General features: G+C 43.9%; 1 protein-coding gene across 1 annotated transcript in view; it reads right to left on the minus strand.

Annotated features, from left to right (window-relative positions):
• Positions 1 to 2,748: 2,748 nt before the first annotated feature.
• Positions 2,749 to 22,957, minus strand: part of LOC143287592 (uncharacterized) — a 31,812-nt gene continuing 11,603 nt past the window's right edge. The window contains exons 6-16 of the mRNA XM_076595701.1: positions 21,346 to 21,525; positions 19,287 to 19,373; positions 16,989 to 17,322; positions 16,266 to 16,510; positions 14,451 to 14,699; positions 11,285 to 11,977; positions 9,682 to 9,808; positions 8,148 to 8,291; positions 5,278 to 5,384; positions 4,237 to 4,365; positions 2,749 to 3,521 (exon numbers count right to left, since the gene is read on the minus strand). Coding sequence (XP_076451816.1) covers positions 3,258 to 3,521; positions 4,237 to 4,365; positions 5,278 to 5,384; positions 8,148 to 8,291; positions 9,682 to 9,808; positions 11,285 to 11,977; positions 14,451 to 14,699; positions 16,266 to 16,510; positions 16,989 to 17,322; positions 19,287 to 19,373; positions 21,346 to 21,525 — 2,559 coding nt within the window. The 3' untranslated portion in view covers positions 2,749 to 3,257. The remainder of the gene's footprint in view (positions 3,522 to 4,236; positions 4,366 to 5,277; positions 5,385 to 8,147; positions 8,292 to 9,681; positions 9,809 to 11,284; positions 11,978 to 14,450; positions 14,700 to 16,265; positions 16,511 to 16,988; positions 17,323 to 19,286; positions 19,374 to 21,345; positions 21,526 to 22,957) is intronic.

Below are 22,957 nucleotides of genomic sequence, written 5' to 3' on the forward strand. Positions count from 1 at the left end.
TATGCACAAAAGGATACATATAATGGTGAGATACACACTCACTGACACAAACCTACATACCCCCACCTTACAGCACTGGCTCTGTTTGAAATTATAATTTTACATTTTGATATTGAGAACATAAAACATGAACACATTATTCCTGAACAGGAAATGCACACGCATCTTGTCAGCATGCACATCACTCATACATATTACTCTGAACCTACCCCCCCCAAAAAAACAACAACAAACAAACAAAACCAAACCCAAACTTAAAAATGTTAAACTCTGCTCGAGATAAATCATTTTGTGAAAAATCTCTCTCTCCCTCTCTCAATATATACACACACACACACGTGTGTGTGTGTGTGTGTTGTATACTATCTCTATCTCTGTCACACACACACACACACACATATATATATATTATGTATATATATATCATGTGTGTGTGTGTGTGTTTGTGTGTGAACAATAAAACAGAAGAAAGACAACAGAGCATGTTTGTTGTGCGATCACAAAGTTGTACAAGACCAACTGAACTTATCACTGAAAAATGTGTCTGTTATTTTGACAGTGTTCTTGGCTGTCTTTCATTGTCGGAAAGAAAATTGTTTTCTTCTTCATAAATTGAGTGAAATATATCAACTGAAAACTTAACCCACGTAAAAGTAGAGAACATGATCTTTTATTTGATAGGTCAATTGGTTGTATGGAGCAATGTCCGTAGCCTATTTTTGTCACCAACCCTCTCAGACCAGAAGCAGACGTCGGCAAACCTTTTTTTTTTTTTTTACTGCACTGCGTTTTGAAGAGCGAAGGTTACTCCACTTCGGGCGATCCGTTTCACTCACACTGCCTTACACACACACAAAAAAGAAACACTTAAAGAAACAAACAAAGGTGGTTTTATTTTCTGATATATTTTTCAGCTCAATGTATGCAGTACTGTGCTTGCTTGGATGAAGTGAAAAGTGATGAAAATAGGATCCGTCAGCCATAGCTTCACAGCATTACATAGCGTCTGGACCTACCTACTTTGTAATTCAATGTCTTCTCTTCCAACCCGCAGGGGGAAAAGTAAAAGAACATCTGAAACTTAATACCAACATTAAAAAAAAAAAAAAAAAAAACTCTCCAGAAATCAAATAAACAAAGAAAATTTGATCAAAAGATAAAACAGAAAAAAAGGAGAATGGCTGCTCTGGAACAATGAGCAAAATAATAACAATGTTTGGAAACATCAGCATCTCAATGTCATCTACAATATGAAAGAATGCAAAATGATACACCGATAAATATCAGTTTTTCCATGGCATCTACAATATGCCCCATGCAAATCATAATGTGCAAAAATATTAGTATCTGCGTGACATTACAACTTGAGATATCAATGTACGCAGAGCAGAGATGGCATCTACAATCCGACAGAATGCAAAGAAAAATGGGCGAAAATATCAATATCTGCATGGCTCTACAACATGATTACAAGATATAAAGTAAGCAGGGCCGAGTCCTTACAATGGACCCATAATAATTATCTGTGTGAAGTACAGGCACTTCCCCACTGCTTTGGTTCAAAGCACTGTACACCCACCAATCCACTCACACTCTCAAGAGCCAAGACACATGCGCACACATGCTCCCAAATCTCTCTCTCTACACACACACACACACACACACACACACACACCCTCCCCAACCACCAAAGCATTTTCAGTGATCTAGTTCAGTCGAGTCACCTCGTCGCTTGAAATTCCAGACCTGCTTGTGTCTACTGATGGCAGTTTCTTTGCCTGCAATAATTGCTGGGAAGATGTTCATCCATGGCGACACAAGGCTCTTCCACCATCTTTTGAGCCGGAACTGACTGGACCCGTGTCTAATGTCATGTCTATACTCATGGACTGACACTACAATGGCTTGTTTTGGACAATATTCTTGGAGGCAAAACAGAAAGAAAGACAGAAAGAAAACAAAGGAAAAAAAACAAGGCAATGTTGATGTGCAGAACTTCTTTGGAAACTGTTCACCACAAAACGCACTGTACTGCTCCCTCTGTCCATTCAAGACCAACATGTCTCACCCACCCTTCTCTGACATGAAATGCATGGCCGGCTGCTCCTATCAGTCGACAGTCTGGCACCGATGTAATGAATTAAGTAAACAGCACCATGGCATACAACCCTGCCACACCCTCTCTTTTCTGGCACTAATATACACATATATATACACAATATGTACACAGACACAACCATTCAAATGTTCAACAGCAGAGGTATGTATTGTACTGTATTGTATTGTACTGAATTGAATTGTATCATTTTTTTTGTCACACCAGATTCAGCTTGCTCCCCCTGGACGGAAAGAGTGCATCGTCACAGTGCAAAACCACCTCTTTTTTTCTTCTTCTCGGTCTGTTGGTTTTCATTTGTTTTCACTGTAAAATGGTTTGCCAGGGACAACCCCATTTGTTGCCATGGGTTCCTTTACGTGTGCTAGCTATACGCTGCATACATGACCTCAGTTTATCATCTCGTCCAAAAGAACAGCATCCAAACCACCACTGAAGGTCAAGGTTGAGAGGAAGGGGGAGAGGGAGAGGAAGGGGTGAATAGTGAACACAAGCCAGCTTCAGTCAAACCCCTCTTCTCTTCCCCCCTTTCTCACTCCAATATATACATATATACATACATACATACATACATACATAAACACACACACACACACACAGATATATATATATATATATATATATATATATATATATATATATATATATATATATATATATATATATATATATATATATATATTATCTACACAGGCACAACCATCCAAACTCACCACCAGCAACAAGAGGTGTGTGTGTGTGTGTGTGTGTGTGTGTGTACAACGAAGTCTTCCCACCCCCAGATCCTGAAGAGCACAACATATTTTCTCAAAATTGGAGACATCCATGACTCAAAAGTCATGTACGAACCCTGTTTCTCACTCCCAGTACAAACATAAACATTATCTACACTGCCACAACTAATCAAGAATAAAATATTCACCACCACCACCACCAGTAACAAGAGGTAGTGTACAAGACTAAGCCCCCGCCCCCTGCCAATCACACAGAAGCCACATCCCACCTCTTGCCATTCACACAGAAGCCACACGCACTCCCTTGCCAATCAAACAGAAGCCCCCACCCAAACCTGCCAATCACGCAGAAGCCCCACCCATCCCCTTGCCAATCACACAGAAACCCCACCCCACCCCCTTGCCGATCACACAGAGGGTGTGCCAGTCGGTGTGCCAGCACCCCCGCTACCTCCGCCCACAGCTCCGCTGCCGCCCAGCGCTTCCTGCCGCAGGGAGTTGATGCGGGCGCAGATCTTGAGGGCTGGGCCAAGCTTGATGTTCATGGCCGTCATCAGGTGGTCCTCCTTCAGCAGCAGCAGGGCCTGGCCGTCAATCTCCTGCTGCCGGAACTCGTCCGCGTACTCCTGGCAGCCCGGAAGGTTCTTGACGAACTCGTACACCTCCACCACCTGCAATACCAGAAAGCACAATGCCATATAATGCAGTACAATATAACCTAATGCAATACAACAGAACGCATTGCGATACGATGCAATACAACACAACGCAATGCAATGCAATACAATCCAACACAACCCAGCATATGATGCAATACAACACATCAGAATGCAATACAATATAACCCAATGCAATCCAACACAATGTATTGTGATACAATACAATACAACACAACGGATTGCGATGCTATGCAATAAAACACTATGTAATGCAATACAATACAATCCAGTATAACCAAAAGCAAACAACACAGCATATTATGATACGATGCAATACAACACAACAGAATGCAATATGATGCAACATAATACAAACAATACAATTCTGTTCAGCTCAACAAAAAATGATAAAATACAATGCAACACAATCCAAAACAATAAAACACATTACAACACAACACAACACAATTCAGTACAATACTGTACAAAACCACATAATATTACAATACAACACAAAAGCAAAACGATACAATGCAAGGCAACACAATACAATACACCACAATACAACACAGCAAAGCAATACAAGTTCATTCACACCTCAGGTCTTCCATCCCCACCCCCTTGACCAAACTAACATTCAGACCTCAGAACTCCCAACAGTTTCCAAACATTCCCCCCCCCAACCCCCTCCCCCTCCCCCATACCCACCCACCCCCTCCCAACTCACATTCCACTTGGCAGGGTCAGTCTTGGGGGTGTCCATGTCGACATCAAAGTCCTGTTGGGGTGGAGGGGAGGCTGCCGAGGAGCTGGTCTCCTGACCACTGTTGGAGCTGCTCATCTCTGTGGCTGGAGGCTGTTGGAATGGACACGGCTCAGTGACGCTGATGTCTTTGTGTCTAACGTACTGTCATGTTATGTGGTGGCTTGGCTATAATTTTTCATATTTCTTCCCCTTCACTCATCTATGTGAAGAGTGAACGTCCATGTCTTCCTGTCTAACGTGCTGTCATGTTATGTGATGGCTTGGCTATAATTATCCACATTTCTTCCCCTCCACTCATCTATGTATAGAGTGAACGTCAATGTCTTCCAGTCTAACGTACTGTCATGTTATGTGATGGCTTGGCTATAATTATCCACATTTCTTCCCCTCCACTCATCCATATGGAGAGCTAACGTCCATGTCTTCCTGTCTAACGTACTGTCATGTTATGTGATGGCTTGGCTGCATCCACATTTGATTTCTTCCCCTCCACTCCTCTGTGTGACTGGAGGAATGAATGTCCACGCCTTGTGAACGCTGTCTCATTTAGTCTCAGACTCCGGAAGGGGTCTTATTCCCTGTCCTGTGCAAACTACTGCCCCACTGAAGGGGAGAAAACGAAAGTACATGTGACTAGTTACCCCCCGTGAGTTGAGTTTTGTAATAACCCTGATTATAGGTTGTCTGTTTGTGAGTTTGTGCGTGTGTACATATGTGTCTGTGGTAAACTTAAACATGTTAAGTCATTTTCCCTAATGACAGAGTGACAGCTGTCGAGAAAGTCATATCATCTACGAAGTAACCAACCCACCATCCCAAAACAACATCCCTCAAAGCTAAGTGAAAATGGCAGCAAAAACCAGAAAGAAAGGAAAAAAAAAAAAAAAAAAAAAAGAACTCAAAGCTAAGTGAACGCTAAGTGAATACAGGAGCAAAACAAACCCCCTCACAGCGAAGTGATGATTCTGATGGCAGCTAAACAACAAACGCCCATCAACTCACCCTCATGTTGATGTTGAAAGCCAGACGACCTCCGTGTCCTGAGCGCCAGCCCTTCTTCACGCTGAGCACTTTCTTCTTAGGGATGAACTTGCCGGCCCCCGAGTTCCCTGAAAAGGCTTCAGTCAGTCAGTCACCCCGCTTCATGTTGTGCACTGCCCTGCCACCCGCCAAGGGGGCCACTCAGTCACCCCTCAGTTCTGACCACTTTGTGCCACCAGCACTGATTCATCTCTAACACCTGGTTGCTCCCCTTTGTATTTGTATTTCTTTTTATCACAACAGATTTCTCTGTGTGAAATTCGGGCTGCTCTCCCCAGGGAGAGCGCGTCGCTATACTACAGCGCCACCCATTTTTTTGGTATTTTTTCTTGCATGCAGTTTTGTTTGTTTTTCCTATCAAAGTGGATTTTTCTACAGAATTTTGCCAGGAACAACCCTTTTGTTGCTGTGGGTTCTTTTGCGTGCGCTAAGTGCATGCTGCACACGGGACCTGGGTTTATCGTCTCATCCGAATGACTAGCGTCCAGACCACCACTCAAGGTCTAGTGGAGGGGGAGAAAATATCGGCGGCTGAGCCGTGATTCGAACCAGCGTGCTCACATTCTCTCGCTTCCTAGGCGGACGCGTTACCTCTAGGCCATCACTCCACTTGGGTACTGCCCTGCCACCCACAAAGGGGGCCAGTCAGTCACCCCTCAGTTCTGAACACTTTGTGCCACCAGCACTGATTCATCTCTAACATCAGACAGGTGCAATAGCCAAGTGGTTAAAGCGTTGGACTTTCAATCTGAGGGTCCCGGGTTCGAATCACGGTGACGGCGCCTGGTGGGTAAAGGGTGGAGATTTTTGCGATCTCCCAGGTCAACCTGCTAGTGCCTGAACCCCCTTCGTGTGTAAACGCATGCAGAAGATCAAATACGCACGTTAAAGATCCTGTAATCCATGTCAGCGTTCGGTGGGTTATGGAAACAAAAACATATCCAGCATGCACACCCCCGAAAACGGAGCATGGCTGCCTACATGGCGGGGTAAAAATGGTCATGCAAGTAAAAGCCCACTCGTGTACATGCGAGTGTACGTGGGAGTTGCAGCCCACGAAAGCAGAAGAAGAAGAAGAAATCTCTAACACCTGGTTGCTCCCCTTGGATGGATTGTGGACGTTTCTTCATTCCGCTTCGCCTTTTACAACTGGTGTAGCTGTTACACCTGGTTGCTTCCCTTTGGCCGATTAGGGATATTTCTATATTAAGTTTCGCTTCCACCAATTTATCTGTCATACCTGGCAGCTTCTGTTGGATTGATAATGGATGTTTCTGTATTTAGTTTCGCCTTCACTGATCTATCTATTGCACCTGGTTGCTTCCCTTGGACTAATTATGAACATTTCTGTATTGAGGTGGGCATGTTCAGTTTCACTTTCACTGAATTATCTAAAACACCTGGTTGCTTCCCTTGGACTGATAAAAGATATTTCTGTTTTGAGGTGGGCATGTTCACTTTCACTGATTTATCAATTACACCTGGTTGCTTTCTGTTTGGCTGATTGTCGACATTTCTGTATTGAGGTGGGCATGTTCAGTTTCGCTTTCACTGAATTAAATATAACACCTGGTTACTTCCCTTTGGCTGATTCAAGATATTTCAGCACTGCAGTGAGCATAGTCTGTTTCATTTTGTCAATCAGTTGTTTTCTCACTCTGTGCTTTTTAGCTTGATGCCTTTAGCTTCTTTGTTGTTCCTCATAGTTTTTGTAATGGATGAAGTGTGTTTCTGATGACGCTGTGTGTGTTGTGTGTACAAAGTGTGGCTTCAGCAGTGCACTGGCTGTTGCAGGGCCGGTCCACAGAAACTGCGGTGCAGCTGCACTGATGGAGTGCACAGTGCAGAAACCAGTCACAGAGAAACCAAAGTACTGTTTAAAAGGTAAACTGAAATAACATCAAAGGACCGGTTCACCCACATCTTATAAGAAAATCTATGCCAAAATCTGAACCAAGTAAAAAATACTGATTTCCTTCTGGAAGAGAATAAAAAAAAAAAAAAAAAAAAAAAAAAAATCTGAAGTAAAAAAAAATATTGATTTCCTCTAGGAATAGAAAAACAGTAAAAAAAAAAAAAAAAAAAAAAAGTAAATCTGGGATGCTGATGACTTCTTCTGGTAAAAATTGATGTCTCACAAAAGTGTTCTTATATAATCTCCGCCTCTCACTGTCTACACCTTCACAATAATATATGTCAATACACTGATCTATTTCCACAGTCATTAGGATAAAAAAAAACCCCAAAAAACAAAAAACAAAAAACAAAAAAAAAAAAAAGAAAAAAAAAAAAAGAAGCAATGTTCATCCAGTTTCACCATGACACCTGCATAGTTTGATCAAAACAATGGGTGCAACAGCTGAGTGGTTAAAGCGTTGGACTTTCAATCTGAGGGTCCCAGGTTTGAATCTTGGTGACGGCGCCTGGTGGGTAAAGGGTGGAGATTCTTCCGATCTCCCAGGTCAACATATGTGCAGACCTGCCAGTGCCTGTACCCCCTTCGTGTGCATACACAAGCAGAAGATCAAATACCCACGTTAAAGATCCTGCAATCCAAGTCAGTTCGGTGGGTTATTGGAACAAGAACATACCCAGCATGCACACCCCTGAAAGCAGAGTGTGGCTGCCTACATGGCAGGGGTAAAATCGGTCATACACATAAAAGCCTCCTTGTGTATATATGAATGAACGTGGGAGTTGCAGCCCATGAACGCAAAAGAAGAAGTTTGATCAAAACCATCAACATAACTGATCGTGACCGGCACCAAACCACCACCACCACCGCAGCAAGCAGCACAGGCAAGCAGCCTGGAACCAATCACCCTTCTTACTTGCGCGCTTAGTGAAGGCCACGCTGTAGCGCTTGGAGCAGGCGGTGGAGCAAAATCGCCCAGAGTTCCGGAAGAGGTCAGCGGGTCGGTGTTTGTTACAGAACTCACACTTCCTCACGTCCTCCCCCGGGCCCCCTAAGTGGGCTGGACAAAGAAACAGCTGGCATTTGAGTACCACCTGTGAACACTTTTTGTTTCCTTTGTTGCGTCATCAATCATGCCGTTGAACACATGAGCAGCTGGCACTGAGTACCACCTGTGAACACTTTTTGTTTCCTTTGTTGCGTCATCAATCATGCTGTTGAACACATGAGCAGCTGGCACTGAGTACCACCTGAACATTTTTTTTTTCTTTTCTTTGTTCCCTACCATCCAGGCTGTTGAAGACAGAAAAAAAACTAGTATTTAGTACCACCTGCAAAGAAGGTTTTTTTTCCTTTCCTTTATTGCCTATCACCCATCCCATTAACACAACGCTAGCATTAAGTACACCTGCAAACACTTTTTTTTGCCTCTTTCCTTTGCTGCCTATCAACCATGCTGTTGAACACACACTGAACACACAAGCAGCTAGGGTTAAGTACCACTTCAAAACTTTTTTTTCTTTTGTTGCCTATCAACCATGCTGTTCAACACACAAACAGCTGGCAATAATTACCACCTGAAAACACTTTTTTTTCCCCTTTTGTTGCTATTCCATCAATGCTGCTGATCACAGAAACAGCTGGCAAAAAGTACCAGAGTACCACCCGCAAAGAAGATATGTTTTGTTTCCTATTGTTGCCGGAACATCCCTGCTGTTGAAGACAGAAAAATCTGGCGTTAACTGATTAAGTAGCACCTGCAACGATTTTTTTCCCCCATTTGTTGTCGGATCATTCATGCTGCTGAACACAAAGAAAGCTAGCAGTAAGTATCTTTTCTTTTGTTGCTGTTATCATCCATGCTGTTCAACACACAAAATGCTAGCAACAGGGTACCACCTGCAAACAATTTTTTTCTTCTTTCTTTTGTTGCATTATCCAAAATTAAATACCACCTGCAAAAATATCCCTCCCCCCCCCCACTTTTTGTTTCTGGATTATTTATGCTGTTGACGACAAAAAGGTGAGCATTAAGTACACCCGCAAAGAAGATTCTTTCCCCTTTTGTTGCCGGATCATTGTTGCTGGATCATTCAGGCCGTTAAACACAAAAAGCTAGAATTAAGTACTACTTGCAATGATGCAACCACATCAACTATTACTTCAGTTTAAAAACAGCAACAAACTTAAGTTATGAAAAAAAAAAAAATCTTCATCTTCTTCTTCATTAGATGGACAGTACCAATATTCAGGTGTTTTAAAAAAAATTCCCAAGACTTTTCAAACCCTCAAAATGGTTCTCTCATTTTCCCCCAAGACCATTCCAGACTTTTTACAACTCTAAACAAGTCCTGCAGAAACAGCCAGAAAAGCAGTGCACAGGGGTAAGGGGAGAAGGGAAGAGAAAGGAGGGAGAGGAGGAGGTCACATCCCCCACCACCCCCACTCACCCTGTGACTTGTCCAACAATGGGGGCGGCTGATCGTCATTCTCCGTTGTGTCGTCTTCAGAGTCCTTCTCAACAGGGGGTGTGGGTTTGGGCGGCACGAACTCCGTCAGCAGCGACGATCTCTGCACCTGTGAACAGACCGTTTTATTCATTTATAAATTTACTACATTGTATTAATGTACTGTATTGCATTTATATCACTCTGTGTCACAACATACTTCTCTGTGTGAGATCCAGGCTGCTCTCCCAATGGATGGCGTGTCGCTACAAAGTGCAGTGCCAACTGTGTTTTTTCTAGATTACAAGCACCTACCATTTCCAAATGTTCCCCTAGTCAGACTATAGTCTGAAGAATCTCAAGCCTGCCTGGACAATTATTATTATTGATTATAATCATCATCATCATTATTATTATTATAATTGTTGTATCTATTTCTGTTAATAGTATAATTATCTTTTTTTTTTCTACTTCACTTCTGTGTGTCATCATTCTTCTTCTTCTTAGTGTTATGTGTACTGGCATAATGGCTTAACACCACTTTGGAGGTTCCCTCCCATCTTACTTATCTTCTGTCCTTCAAATTTACACTCCATCCCGTCCTCTCAGGTCTCCTGGAGAAAAGCTCATTCGAGTCCCCCAAGTCTCTTCAAAGACATTCTGTCAAAGGGCTTTTCAGCATCAAGCACCTTCTGTTTGGAATTCTCTTCCCTGGTTCTCCGGCACTCACCAACTCCTGTCCTCTTTCAAAAGAGGACACCTGTTCAAAATGGCCTTTGGATGTGACGAAGCATAGTTCTTTGTCTCCTCCCACCCCTCTGCACTCCCCTTGTGTCCCCCCCCGCCCCCCACCTCCGCCATCATTGTAGTATTCCTGTGCTGTGTGCGCTTGTGGGTTGGTGCTTGAGCACGTGCATGCGTGTGCGTGCATGTGTGCGTGCGTGCGTGTGTGTGTGTGTGTCAAGTCAAGTCAAGTCAAGTCAAGTCAAGTCAAGTCAAGTCAAGATTTTATTTCATGATGGTAAATTGAATAAGAAACAATTGCTTTTTTACATCAAGCCATCAATGAAAAAAAAAAAAAAAAAATAGAAGAAAAAATAGGAGAGAGAGAGAGAGAGAGAGAGAGAGAGAGAGAGAGAGAGAGAGAGAGAGAGTGTTGTGCCTTTTTCCTGCTATCATTCATATATCTGCAATTTGTTATATTGGAGGATACTGATCTTGTTTTCCACTTCTATGTCTTCTTGTGCTCTTGTGTTGTACAATGCACTAGTATATATGTCCTGTTTCATGTGAGGCGCTCAGAGCCCATCTTCGGAGAGTTTGCGCCATAAAGTACAATTCATTATTATTATCATCATTATCATCTCTGCAGTTATTATAATCATTACAATTATTATCATTACCATTATCATAATAATCATCACCATAATTATAATCATCAATCTTCAAACTCACAGGGAAGGGTTCCGTCGCTTCCTGGGTGATGAAGCTGTCAATGATGTACGTCAGGGTTATCATCATTATCATCATAACAATCATCATCATTATTATCATCATCATAGTCGTCATCATTACCATTATCATAATCATCATTCCTCAAACTCACAGGGAAGGGTTCCATCGCCTCCTGGATGATGAAGCCGTCGATGACGTGCGTCAGGATCTGCGGCTTGACGATGGCCCGCTGCTTCTCCATGAAGGGAGGGATGGAGGAGGCGAACGTCGCAATCATGGTGTCGGATGACCCCAGCGTCGTCATGGACACAGGACCGCCGACCCCCCCTGCGGCAGAGGCAGCGCCCCCTGTTGGCAACGCCTCCACGGCCATGACTGGCCTCTCCGGCTCTGTCTCCATGTCCTCCTCCTCCTCCTTCACCTCCTTCATCATCTCCTCCTCCTTCGGCTCCAGAACGATCTTCAGCTCTGGCGTGGCGTCGCTGTCTGGCGTGTGAGGGGAGGTGAATGCCGCGGTGGTGGTGGCGGGGGTCTGGAGGCCGAGGGTGGGAGGTGTGGGGGCGATGCTAATAGGGGGGTGTGAGGCGGGTGCTGCCGTTTCCATCTTCATCACTGCCGCCACCACAGTGGTGTTGGTGGTGGTGCTGGTGTTGTTAGCGGCTGTGGATGTGGTGTGGGTGGTGGTGGTGAGGGAGGTGGCTGAGGTGGAGGAGGAGGAAGGGTGGGAGGAAGGGGTGAGGTCCGTGACTGAGTGGGGATGTGGGTGGGCGTGGGTGTGGGGGTGTGGGTGCGTGGCTGGGGCGGGTTCTGACTCGGCCTGAGCTGTGTCCTTGTTTCCTTCCCCCTGTGCACACACACACACAAAAATACATGCACCACACACACACGTAAGTTGTGCATCGTTTCCCTTTTATTCAGCTTCCTTACCCTCTAACCTCACTCCCTTCATCTTTCAATCAAAAATTACATAAAGGCAAAGACATACAATCCATTTTTTTCTTTTAAATATTTTTTTTAACTTTTCAAGATCCAACTGTACCGACAGAAAAGCTGGCAAGGTGTTGACGCTCTTCTCATGACAATTTCTTAAAACAAATTAAAAACAAAAAGCAACAACACTGCTTTCCTCAGGTTAATTTAGACAGTAATTCATTTGAAATATAACAAATACAACAAAGTCAACAGAACAACAAGAAAGTCTTACATTAAGTCCTGTGAATGTATGTATATACATAAATACTCATTTAAATATGTGATGTAGGTAGAAATCTATACATATCGTTAGCATGAAGTATAAGCAAAAGAAAAGAAAGTAAAACATCACTGACCAACAGAAAAACGAAATGGATGTATGCAGAGTAGAGGAGAAAAAAAACACATGAATAACAGTGCAAAGAGAAACTAGGCAACGTATGCACAGAAAGGTTTACTGGACAGTATTTACTTACCTCACCTTAAAGGTACTTACCTTACGGGTCACAACGGGAAAACTGTGCAATGAATGCACATGGTCATGTACAAGGTAGTGTTTACTTACCTCGGGTAATAAGAAAAAAACCAAAAACCCAAAAAACCCCAGCAACTGAGTTTCTGTATGCATAGCGAGGTTTTCATGACAGTATTTATTTACCCCAGGTCACAAACTGTGCTTTGAATGCAAGGAGGCATTTATGGGACAGTATTTACGTAACCCGGGTAACAAAGAGAAACTGGGCTTCATATGCACAGAGGTGTTTTCAAGACAACATCCTACTTACCTCAGGTCACAAACTGGGCTTCATATGCACAGAGGTGTTTACAGGACAGCATTTACTAACCTCAGGCCAAAAGGAGAAACTTTGCTAAGAATGCACAAAGGACCAGCCGCCGTGGTGAAGTGGTTAGCATCACGGACTGACGGCTGGGAGGATGCAGGTTCAAATCCCAGTGGAGGTGGGTTTTTTGGCCCGTGGCCGGCTCCTATCCAGAGCTGAGTGTGCTGTGGGCTTAAATGGGGAGACTGGGACCACAGTCGAGTGTCATCCACTTCAAGGATGCGTTTTTGGGTGTGTTGCTCTAATTACCTGACCAAACACTGCAAGTGTCTGTATCTCTCATGTCTGGTTAACGCCGGGATGTCATTATGACAGGAAGCGTAGAGTACAGCCTTGTCAAGCAGTCCCAAACCAAAAGGGACCTCCATAGCAACGTCATCGTCATCGTCATCCTCCTCCTCCTTCATCATCATCAATATAAACAAAACAGCACTGAATAAACTGCATAAACTGAACATTGACATATGTGATTCATATTTATGTGTTTTCAATTTATTTTGAATTACAGAATTTTTGTGACATTCTAAATAAAATAAAAAATGAAATTCATCCCCAACAGTACCCATATTGCATTCCTTGCAAATTCTGTTTTCTCTGTTTTCACCTTCTCTTCTTCCTATTTCGATCTGCAGTTTAGGGTAACTGCAACAAAACTTTATCAAAGGATATGTAAGTATCTGGAAGTTGTGAGATATATTTTTCTTGACAAAAGTTGGGTTTGATGCTCCTATAGAACGGACATTTTGTACCGTCATCCAGCGATTTTCTCAATGACTGAATGTACATGTCTTTTAGACTTTGCGTGATATTTCGACAAAAGAAATCCTTACAATGGAATGTATGTGAAAACCAAGTACAGTCATCACCGCTGTTAATCAAAATATTCTTGATGAAGTCTAGCCACTTTGGTGGGAAATCTGTACATGAAAATAATCTGTATAAAACAGAATATGCTTTACATAATTTATCAGTTGCATTGTCAATTAATCCTGACCAAAAACGCACCATTCTACACTTCGTAAGAACTGAAATGGGATATATAACTGTTTTTCCAAGTAGCATATTTGACATTGTTTCAGTGTAGATGGAAAAGGAGGAGTTTGTATTATACTCCATGTTTGGTGATACATATACTTACCATGTCAAACTGATGCAAACTAGGCCTATCGGTTTGCTCTGCTTGGCCAAATTTCGTGTGGCTAACAGTGAAAAGACGAGCTGTCTTGCTCGGTCCGCTCTTAGCCAATCAAACACCTCTAAAAGCTATAAGCGCTGAATCATTCCTTTGGCCAAGGCTCTCCACGCCATCTTGTCAGGTTTACGCTCTGTCTCGTCTTACGCTTTTTTTTGCTATTAAGCGTATTCATTTGGCCTTACTTTGCTGCATGCGACATTTGCAGTTTTTCTGGCGCATGAAGATTCTCAATTCCCCGTGTTTCACATCCATATAACAGACCTGGGCTTTGTATGCACTGAGATGTTTATAGGACAGTGTTCACATACCTCAGGGTGTGATGAACCTTTCTGTGCCGACATCACGGACGCCTCCGAGGAAGCCACAAGGGGCGCCACACCACTGTGGGCAACACCAGCCTCTGGCTTGAGACCGGAAGGAGCAGTGGAAGGTGACGACCCAGAATCTATCCCCGAGGCGACGCTCAACGACTGAGCGTGGGGAGCAGCTGCAGCAGCAGTCATCATTTTGCCAGACAGCGTCCCCGCCCCCGAGGACAGTACGACAGGGATTGCCACCTGCACCATGGTTTAGAGAGCTGGGTTCGAATCTAACTCGTTTTTTTTTTTTTTTTAGTGCCAGTCAGGCACTCTGAACAAAACATTTGAGTGCCCAACTGTGGTTTTGGGTGCCAGCATAATAAAATGAAATAAAATGTGCCAAGGAAAGTCATTCTGCCAGGCTTCATTGTACAAGTGCTGGTGCTTTGATTCATACTCCAGCTGTTTATTCTTTTTGTCATCCTGAGCTTATGTCTCTGTTTCGGGAGCCTTTCTTTTAACACTGAAGATGGGAAAAATCGTTCATCGCTAACGTGCCATGAACGTCAACATCCAATTGTGCATGCACAAAGATGCTGCTCTGCGAAGCGAGCTGCAGCAGACGATACTTTACATTACGATCGACCGTGTTCAAGCTTGCTTTTTTGGTGTGTGTTTTCATTAATTTTCTTTTACCTCTATCAATTTTTGAGTGCCAACAGAGCACTCTCAACAGAAAATTTGCGTGCCATAGCCAACTTTTTGTAGCATTTGCACCCGGGCACCTGGAGAGTATTCTATACACCACACTTACTGAGAAACAGGGTGGTGTGGTCAAAATGGTTACAGCGCTGGATTCTAGCCCAAGTTTGATCCCTGCCACACCAGGTGGGTAACGGGTGGAGATTTTTCCCATCTCCTCAGTTAACGTATATGCAGACCTGCTGGTGCCTGTACCCCCTTCGTGTGTATACGCAAGCAGAAGATCAAATATGCGTGATAAAGTTCCTGTAATCCATGTCAGCGTTCCGTGAATTTTGGAAACATGAACATACCCAGCATGCACACCCCCGAAATTGGAGTATGGATGTCTACATGGTGGGGTAAATAAACAAAATAGTTACATATTACAGTGTATAAATGTTACATGTCTGTGTGGTGCGTATATGTGTGTGTGTGTGTGTGTGTGTGTGTATGTGTGTGTGTGTGTAACTTAAACCTAATTGAATGACACAGGAAATGAATGGTAAGTGCTCAATGGCAGCTGTCAGTTGGCTCTACACAGGTATACAGCCTGTTGTGCAAATGACTCCATGTTTGTACAGCGCTTAGAGCTTGGTCTCTGACCAAAGATAGGCACTATATAAGTATCCATATCATCATCATCGAACAGGACAACAAGAATATTTTGAACGAAAAGTCCTGTACTGATATAGGTACAATGTAAGCATGTGGTGGATGTCTTCACAGCTTGAAGATTGAAAGTGATGATACCCGAATTTCAACAAAAATGAACTAAAATTGAAATGGAGTAAAAAAAAAAAAAAATAAAAAAAAAGAATGAACCTTTGGTGGAAAGAGAAATCAATGCAGAAAGCAAGAGAGAGAGAGACAGGCAGAGAGAGAGAGAGAGAGAGAGAGAGAGAGAGAGAGAGAGAGAGAGAGAAAGAGAGGGAGGGAGGGATGAAGAAGAAGAAGAAACAAGGCCAGGAAAAAAAAGAGCACGTTAAAATCAAGACAGTCCAACCAGCCCTGGCCAGCAAAACGCCACAGGCCTACTGTCCCGTCTGAGCTAACAGGAGAGAAAAAGAACCCACACCCCACCTGCACGTTGCCCCCAGAGCTAACCACGGAAGCCATGGGGGTGGCAGGGGTCAGCCCCGACGAACTCTTGCTGGTGATGCGGGCACGCTGCTTCTGCTTGGGCACGATGGTGGGCACGTTGAGGCGCGCTGTGGGGCCCAGGTTCGAGCCCGGGACGCCGGCACCGGCGGTGTTGGGCTGGATCTTGGCGGTGATGGTGGGGCCGCGGGTGGTGGAGGGCAGGATGGTTTTGCCCAGCGTGGACCCTGCCACAAAGAGCACAGGGCGGAGGGTCCCTGTGTGCAGTGTGCCCACAGGACAGACACAGCATCTGGTTTTAACACGGGGCGTGAGCACTCAAAACGACGCACCAGTTTCTGACACGGTGTTCGTTTGGGTTTTGAAACGCTGAGTTTGAAAACTGTTTTAAAACTCTCTCACAGACACACACATGCACAGACACACACAGAGAAAAATTATACAACTCAGGCCATATTTCCCTTATCCAGCTCATAAAACTACCATCCATCTTCCACCCCACCCCCCTTTCCATCACTCTTAGTGAACAAATGTAAAAACTGATGAACAACAACAACACCACTTACACACACACACAACTCCCTGCCACACCCTCCCTCTCTTCACACACACTGAACCCAAACCACCACCATGGAAACTCACAGACACACCAACCCAACCCAAAAACCAACCCCAACACCACCACCACCACCACCACTGACTCACCACTCAACTGCCCAGACTTGCCAGCCGCCGCAGCCATCCCCATTGCCACTGTCTTCAACTGTTGCTGCTGCTGCTGCTGCTGCTGTTGTTGCTGCTGCTGCTGCACTGCTGCTGCTGCCTGTTGCTGCTGCTGCTGCAGACTGCTGGGTTCCAGCTGCACCTTGCCGCCCTTCAGTGTGGTGGTGAAGCCCTGCATGCCCGTGGCCGCGGCCATCAGATTGCCGGCCGTCAGCTGCTGGGCGGGCTGCAAGGGCCTGAGGTATAGCCCCTGTCCGGCCAGGAAGGTCTGGGACTGGCCCTGCCCCGTCAGCAGTGGTTGGGGCGTCAGCATGCCCTGGGGAAGGTGGGGGGGAGGGGAGGCAGGGGCAAAGTACTGCATTGTATTGTATTAGAGAGGCGAAGCACTGTATTGTATTGTACTTGGAGGGGCAAAGTACTGTTTTGTACTGTATTGTATTAGGGGGGGCAAAGCAATGCATTGTATTCTATCAGAGGAGCAAAGTACTGTATTGTATTCTATTAGAGGGGCAAAGTACTGTATTGTATTCTATTAGAGGGGCAAAGTACTGTATTGTATTCATTAGAGGGGCAAAGTACTGCATTGTATTCATTAGAGGGGCAAAGTACTCGAAAGTACTGTATTGTATTCTATTAGAGGGGCAAAGTACTGTATTGTATTCTATTAGAGGAGCAAAGTACTGTATTGTATTCTATTAGAGGGGCAAAGTACTGCATTGTATTCATTAGAGGGGCAAAGTACTGTATTGTATTGTATTCTATTAGAGGGGCAAAGTACTGTATTGTATTATATTCTATTAGAGGGGCAAAGTACTGTATCATATCATATTCTATTAGAGGGGCAAAGTATCTATTAGAGGAGCAACGTACTAAGTACTGTATTGTACTGTATTCTATTAGAGGGGCAAAGTACTGTATTGTATTCTATTAGAGGAGCAAAGTACTGTATTGTATTCTATTAGAGGGGCAAAGTACTGTATTGTATTGTATTCTATTAGAGGGGCAAAGTACTGTACTGTATTCTATTAGAGGGGCAAAGTACTGTACTGTATTCTATTAGAGGGGCAAAGTACTGTATTGTATTGTATTCTATTAGAGGGGCAAAGTACTGTACTGTATTCTATTAGAGGGGCAAAGTACTGTATTGTATTGTATTCTATTAGAGGGGCAAAGTACTGTACTGTATTCTATTAGAGGGGCAAAGTACTGTATTGTATTGTATTCTATTAGAGGGGCAAAGTACTGTATTGTATTCGATTAGAGGGGCAAAGTAATGTTCTGTATTGTATTCTTTTCTATTTGAGGGGCAAAGTACTGTATTGCATCCTATTAGAGGGACAAACTACTGCATTGTATTGTATTGTATTCTATCAGAGGGTAAGTACTGTAATGTACTGTATCATATTCTATCAGATGGGGAAAGTACTGTATTGAATTGTATTTGATTCTATTACAGGGGCAAAGCACTGTATTGTATTGTATTTTACTCTGTTACTTTTGGTCACAACAGATTTCTATCTGGGATGTCCCCTCTACATGTGTACATAACTAAATCTATGAATTCTGGAGCATGTGAGCCTTGACAGTGGTGAAAGCTACCAAAACCGACCACAGCTCTGTGTATCTACTATCCAACTACAAGGTTTACTTTAAAGATATTGTGCTGCCTTGACAGTGGTGAAAGTTACATATAATGGCTACAGATCTGTATAACTATTACCCATCGACATGGTTTACTTTCGAGCAATTGTGCCTTGACACTGGCGAAAGTTACCTACACCGACCACAGCTCTGTATACCTATTACCCATCTACAGGTTTTATTTCTGAGCATGTGTGTTGCCATGTAGGTGGTGAAAGTTTCCTATACCAGCTACAGCTCTGTATAACTATTACCCATCGACAGGGTTTATTTCTGAACATTTGTGCCTTGATGGTGGTGGATACCTATATCGGCCACAGCTCTGTATACCTATTACCCATCAACAGGGTTTACTTTTGAGCATTTGTGCCTTGATGGTGGTGAAAGTTGCCAATGCCAGCCACATCTCTGTATAACTATTACCCATCTACAGGGTTTACTTTGTGTGCCTTGATGGTTGTGAAAGTTAACAACCACAGCTCTGTATAACTATGATCCATCTACAGGGTGTTTTTGCGCAATTGTGCTGCCTTGATCGGTGGTAAAACTTACCTGTACCGACCACAGCTCTGTATAAATATTACCCATCTACATGGTCTTTTTTTCCATTGTCTGTGCAGCCTTTAAGTTGAAGGTTACCTGAGGGTTGGCGCTGCCCTGCAGAGTGTTGGAGTTGTCCAGCATGGTCTGCTGCACCAACTGTCCTGTGTTGGTCAGGCCCCACACCTACATCAGTACACATGCACTGCTGTTACAGCTGTAGGAAGGAATGAAGGCAGAAAGGCAGGAAGGAAGGAGGGAGGAAGAAAGGGAGAAAAGAAGGAAGGTGACAGAGGGTGGGAGGTAGGAAGGAACAAAGCGAGAAAGGAAGGAAGGGGGAAGGAAGGAGGAAGAGGATGAGAAGAACAAAGGGAGAAAGGAAGGAAGTGGGAAGGAAGGGGGAAGGAAGGAAGAAGAGAATGGGAGGAAGGAGGAAGAAAGGAAGGAAGGGGGAAGGACGGAAGGAGGAAGAGGATGAGAAGAACAAAGGGAGAAAGGAAGGAAGGAAGGAGGAAGGGGGGAGAAAGGAAGGAAGGGGAAAGGAAGGAGGAAGAGGATGGGAGGAACAAAGGGAGAAAGAAAGAAAGGGAGAAAGGAAAGAAGTGGGAAAGAAGGGGCAAGGAAGGAATGAAGGAGAAAGAGGATGGGAGGGAGAAAGGAAGAAAGGGGGAGAGAAGGGGGAAGGAAGGAAGGAAGGAAGCAGTAAGAAAAAAAAGAGGGAGACAAGGAGGGAAGGAAAGAAGAAAGTAAGTAAGAAAGGAGGAAGACAGAAGGTGAAGAAGGAAGGAAGGAAGGAAGGGAGCAAGGGAGAAAGAACTGCAGACAGGAGAAAGAGAGGGAGGCAGGAAGGAAGGAAGGGAATGAGGAAGTAAGAAAGAAGGAAGCCAGAGAGACAAGAGAGAAGAAATGAAGAAGAAAGCAAGGAAGGAAGAAAGGAGGGAGGAAAGCAAGGCAGAAAGCAAGTGAGGAAGACAGGAGGAAAGAAACGAGGAAGAAAGGAAGGTTGGAAAGAGGGAGTGAGGGTGGTTGTCCCAAACCAAAATGGACCTCCACAGCACTTTAGCAGCACTGTCATCATCATTCATCATCATCATCATCATCGAAACAAAGAAGTTCTGATCAGTTCAGCTCAGTTCAGTTGCTCAAGGAGGTATCACTGTGACTGGACAAATCTACACATGCTACACCACATCTGCTAAGCAGATGCCTGACCAGCAGCTTAACCCAACACGGTTAGTCAGTCCTCGAGGAAAAAAAACAAACAAACAAAACGAAAACAACAACAGCTGAAAAAAACCTCTGTAGCACCTAAACAGCATCGTCATAGTCTTTAATCATCATTCAGACAGGGAAAATAAAATGCCAGAAAACAAAACAAAAATAAATCGCCAGGGAAAAAAATGCAAAAAGCGAAACAAACGAAAAGTGAAAAACAACAACAACAACAACAAAAACCCCAACTCTGCTGCATGTTAGCAGCACTGTCATTGTTGTAATGTGTAAAAAAAACCCAACAAACAAAAAAAAAAAAAAAAAAAAAAACGAAAAAAAGAGAAAAGAACAACTAAACAAACATAACAAAAAATGTAAGGAAAACAGGGAAAACTTGATGAATGCTGGAAGGGAAAAGAAAATGCCAAAAAAGAACCCAACAAAATCAAAATGGCAGGGAGGAAAAAAAAGAAGGGGATAAAGTTAATGATAGCTGATATAGAAAAAAAATGCACCCCCCCACCCCCACACCCCCCTCCAAAAAAAAACCCCAAACAAAACAAAAACAAACCCAAAAACAAAACAACAACAATAAAAAAAAAATAAAAAAAAAAAAAAAAAAGGCCAGAGAAAAAAGGGGGTGGGGGGCACTTGATGACTACTGACAGAGAAAATAAGATGCAAATTAATTAAAAACAAAACAGATAACAAAAATGGTTAAATAAATTTTGCAGAAAAAAGTGGAGAGGGTGCACTTGATGATTGTTGTTGATAGCGAAAAAAAAAAAAAAAAAAAAAAGCCAGGGAAAAAACAACAACAAAAAGTGTGTGTGTGTGTGTGTGCACTTGATGATTGTTGTTAGAGGAAAAAAACCAACCAACCAACCAAAAAAAAAAAAAAAAAAAAAGAAAAAAAAAAGGAGGGTCAAGCATGCTGACTACTGACCTGCGGATGGAGTCCAGCGGCCATGGCCTGCAGCAGAGCAGGGTTGGCCAGCATGTTCTGGGAAGGGATGATCTGCCCCGTGTTGGTCACCAGCTGGGGCTGCGTCAGGCGGATCGGGGACTGAGAGTTCACCAGCTGCGTCTGGGCCTGGATGGGCATGGCGATAGACTGCCCTTTGGACTGGTGGGACAGACAGGTGGGAACATTATTCCTTTTGAACACGAGTGACGGGCGCAATAGCCGAGTGGTTAAAGGGACTGTCAATCTGAGGGTCCCGGGTTTGAATCACGGTGACGGCGCCTGGTGGGTAAAGGGTGGAGATTTTTCCGATCTCCCAGGTCAACATATGTGCAGACCTGCTAGTGCCTGAACCCCCTTCGTGTGTATATGCAAGCAGAAAATCAAATACGCACGTTAAAGATCCTGTAATCCATGTCAGCGTTCGGTAGGTTATGGAAACAAGAACATACCCAGCATGCACACCCCCGAAAATGGAGTATGGCTGCCTACAGGGCGGGGTAAAAACGGTCATACACATAAAAAAGCCCACTCGTGTGCATACGAGTGAACGCAGAAGAAGAAGAAGAAGACGAGTGTCCCTTCAAAGTCTGACTGCTATCGACTGCCCTTTGGACTGGTGGGACAGCCAGGTGGGGACATTATTCCTTTTATGATTTATCAGTTCTAATCAGGTGTGTGTCTTCAAGGTCTGACTGCTATCGACTGACCCTTGGACTGGTGGGACAGCCAGGTGGGGACATTATTCCTTTTATGATTTATCAGTTCTAATCAGGTGTGTGTCTTCAAGGTCTGACTGCTATCGACTGCCCTTTGGACTGGTGGGACAGCCAGGTGGGGACATTATTCCTTTCATCAGTTCTAATCAGGTGTGTGTCTTCAAGGTCTGACTGCTATCGACTGACCCTTGGACTGGTGGGACAGACAGACGTGGGGACATTATTCCTTTCATCAGTTCTAATCAGGTGTGTGTCTTCAAGGTCTGACTGCTATCGACTGACCCTTGGACTGGTGGGACAGACAGGTGGGGACATTATTCTTTTAAAATCTTTCATCACCAAGTTTCTACATGAAAAACACTCCTCAAATATTCTAGAAATTATACTCCAAGTCACAGGCTTCGGTTCATGTCAAAAAGAACACATTGGACTTGTTCACTTCAAACTCAGCCAGGGGGCAAAGGTTAGTCATTGCTCTATTGTTCTATTGGCAGGAAAATGACTGCAGCTGTCTTCTTCTTCTTCTTCTGCGTTCACTTGTATGCACACAAGTGGGCTTTTACGTGTATGACCGTTTTTACCCCGCCATGTAGGCAGCCATACTCCGTTTTCGGGGGTGTGCATGCTGGGTATGTTCTTGTTTCCAAAATCCACCGAACGCTGACATGGATTACAGGATCTTTAACGTGCGTATTTGATCTTCTGCTTGCGTATACACACGAAGGGGGTTCAGGCACTAGCAGGTCTGCACATGTTGACCTGGGAGATCATAAAAATCTCCACCCTTTACCCACCAGGCGCCGTCACCGTGATTCGAACCCGGGACCCTCAGACTGACAGTCCAACGCTTTAACCACTCGGCTATTGCGCCCGTC

Source organism: Babylonia areolata, chromosome 11 (assembly GCF_041734735.1).
Source record: "Babylonia areolata isolate BAREFJ2019XMU chromosome 11, ASM4173473v1, whole genome shotgun sequence".
NCBI lineage: Eukaryota > Metazoa > Mollusca > Gastropoda > Neogastropoda > Buccinidae > Babylonia > Babylonia areolata.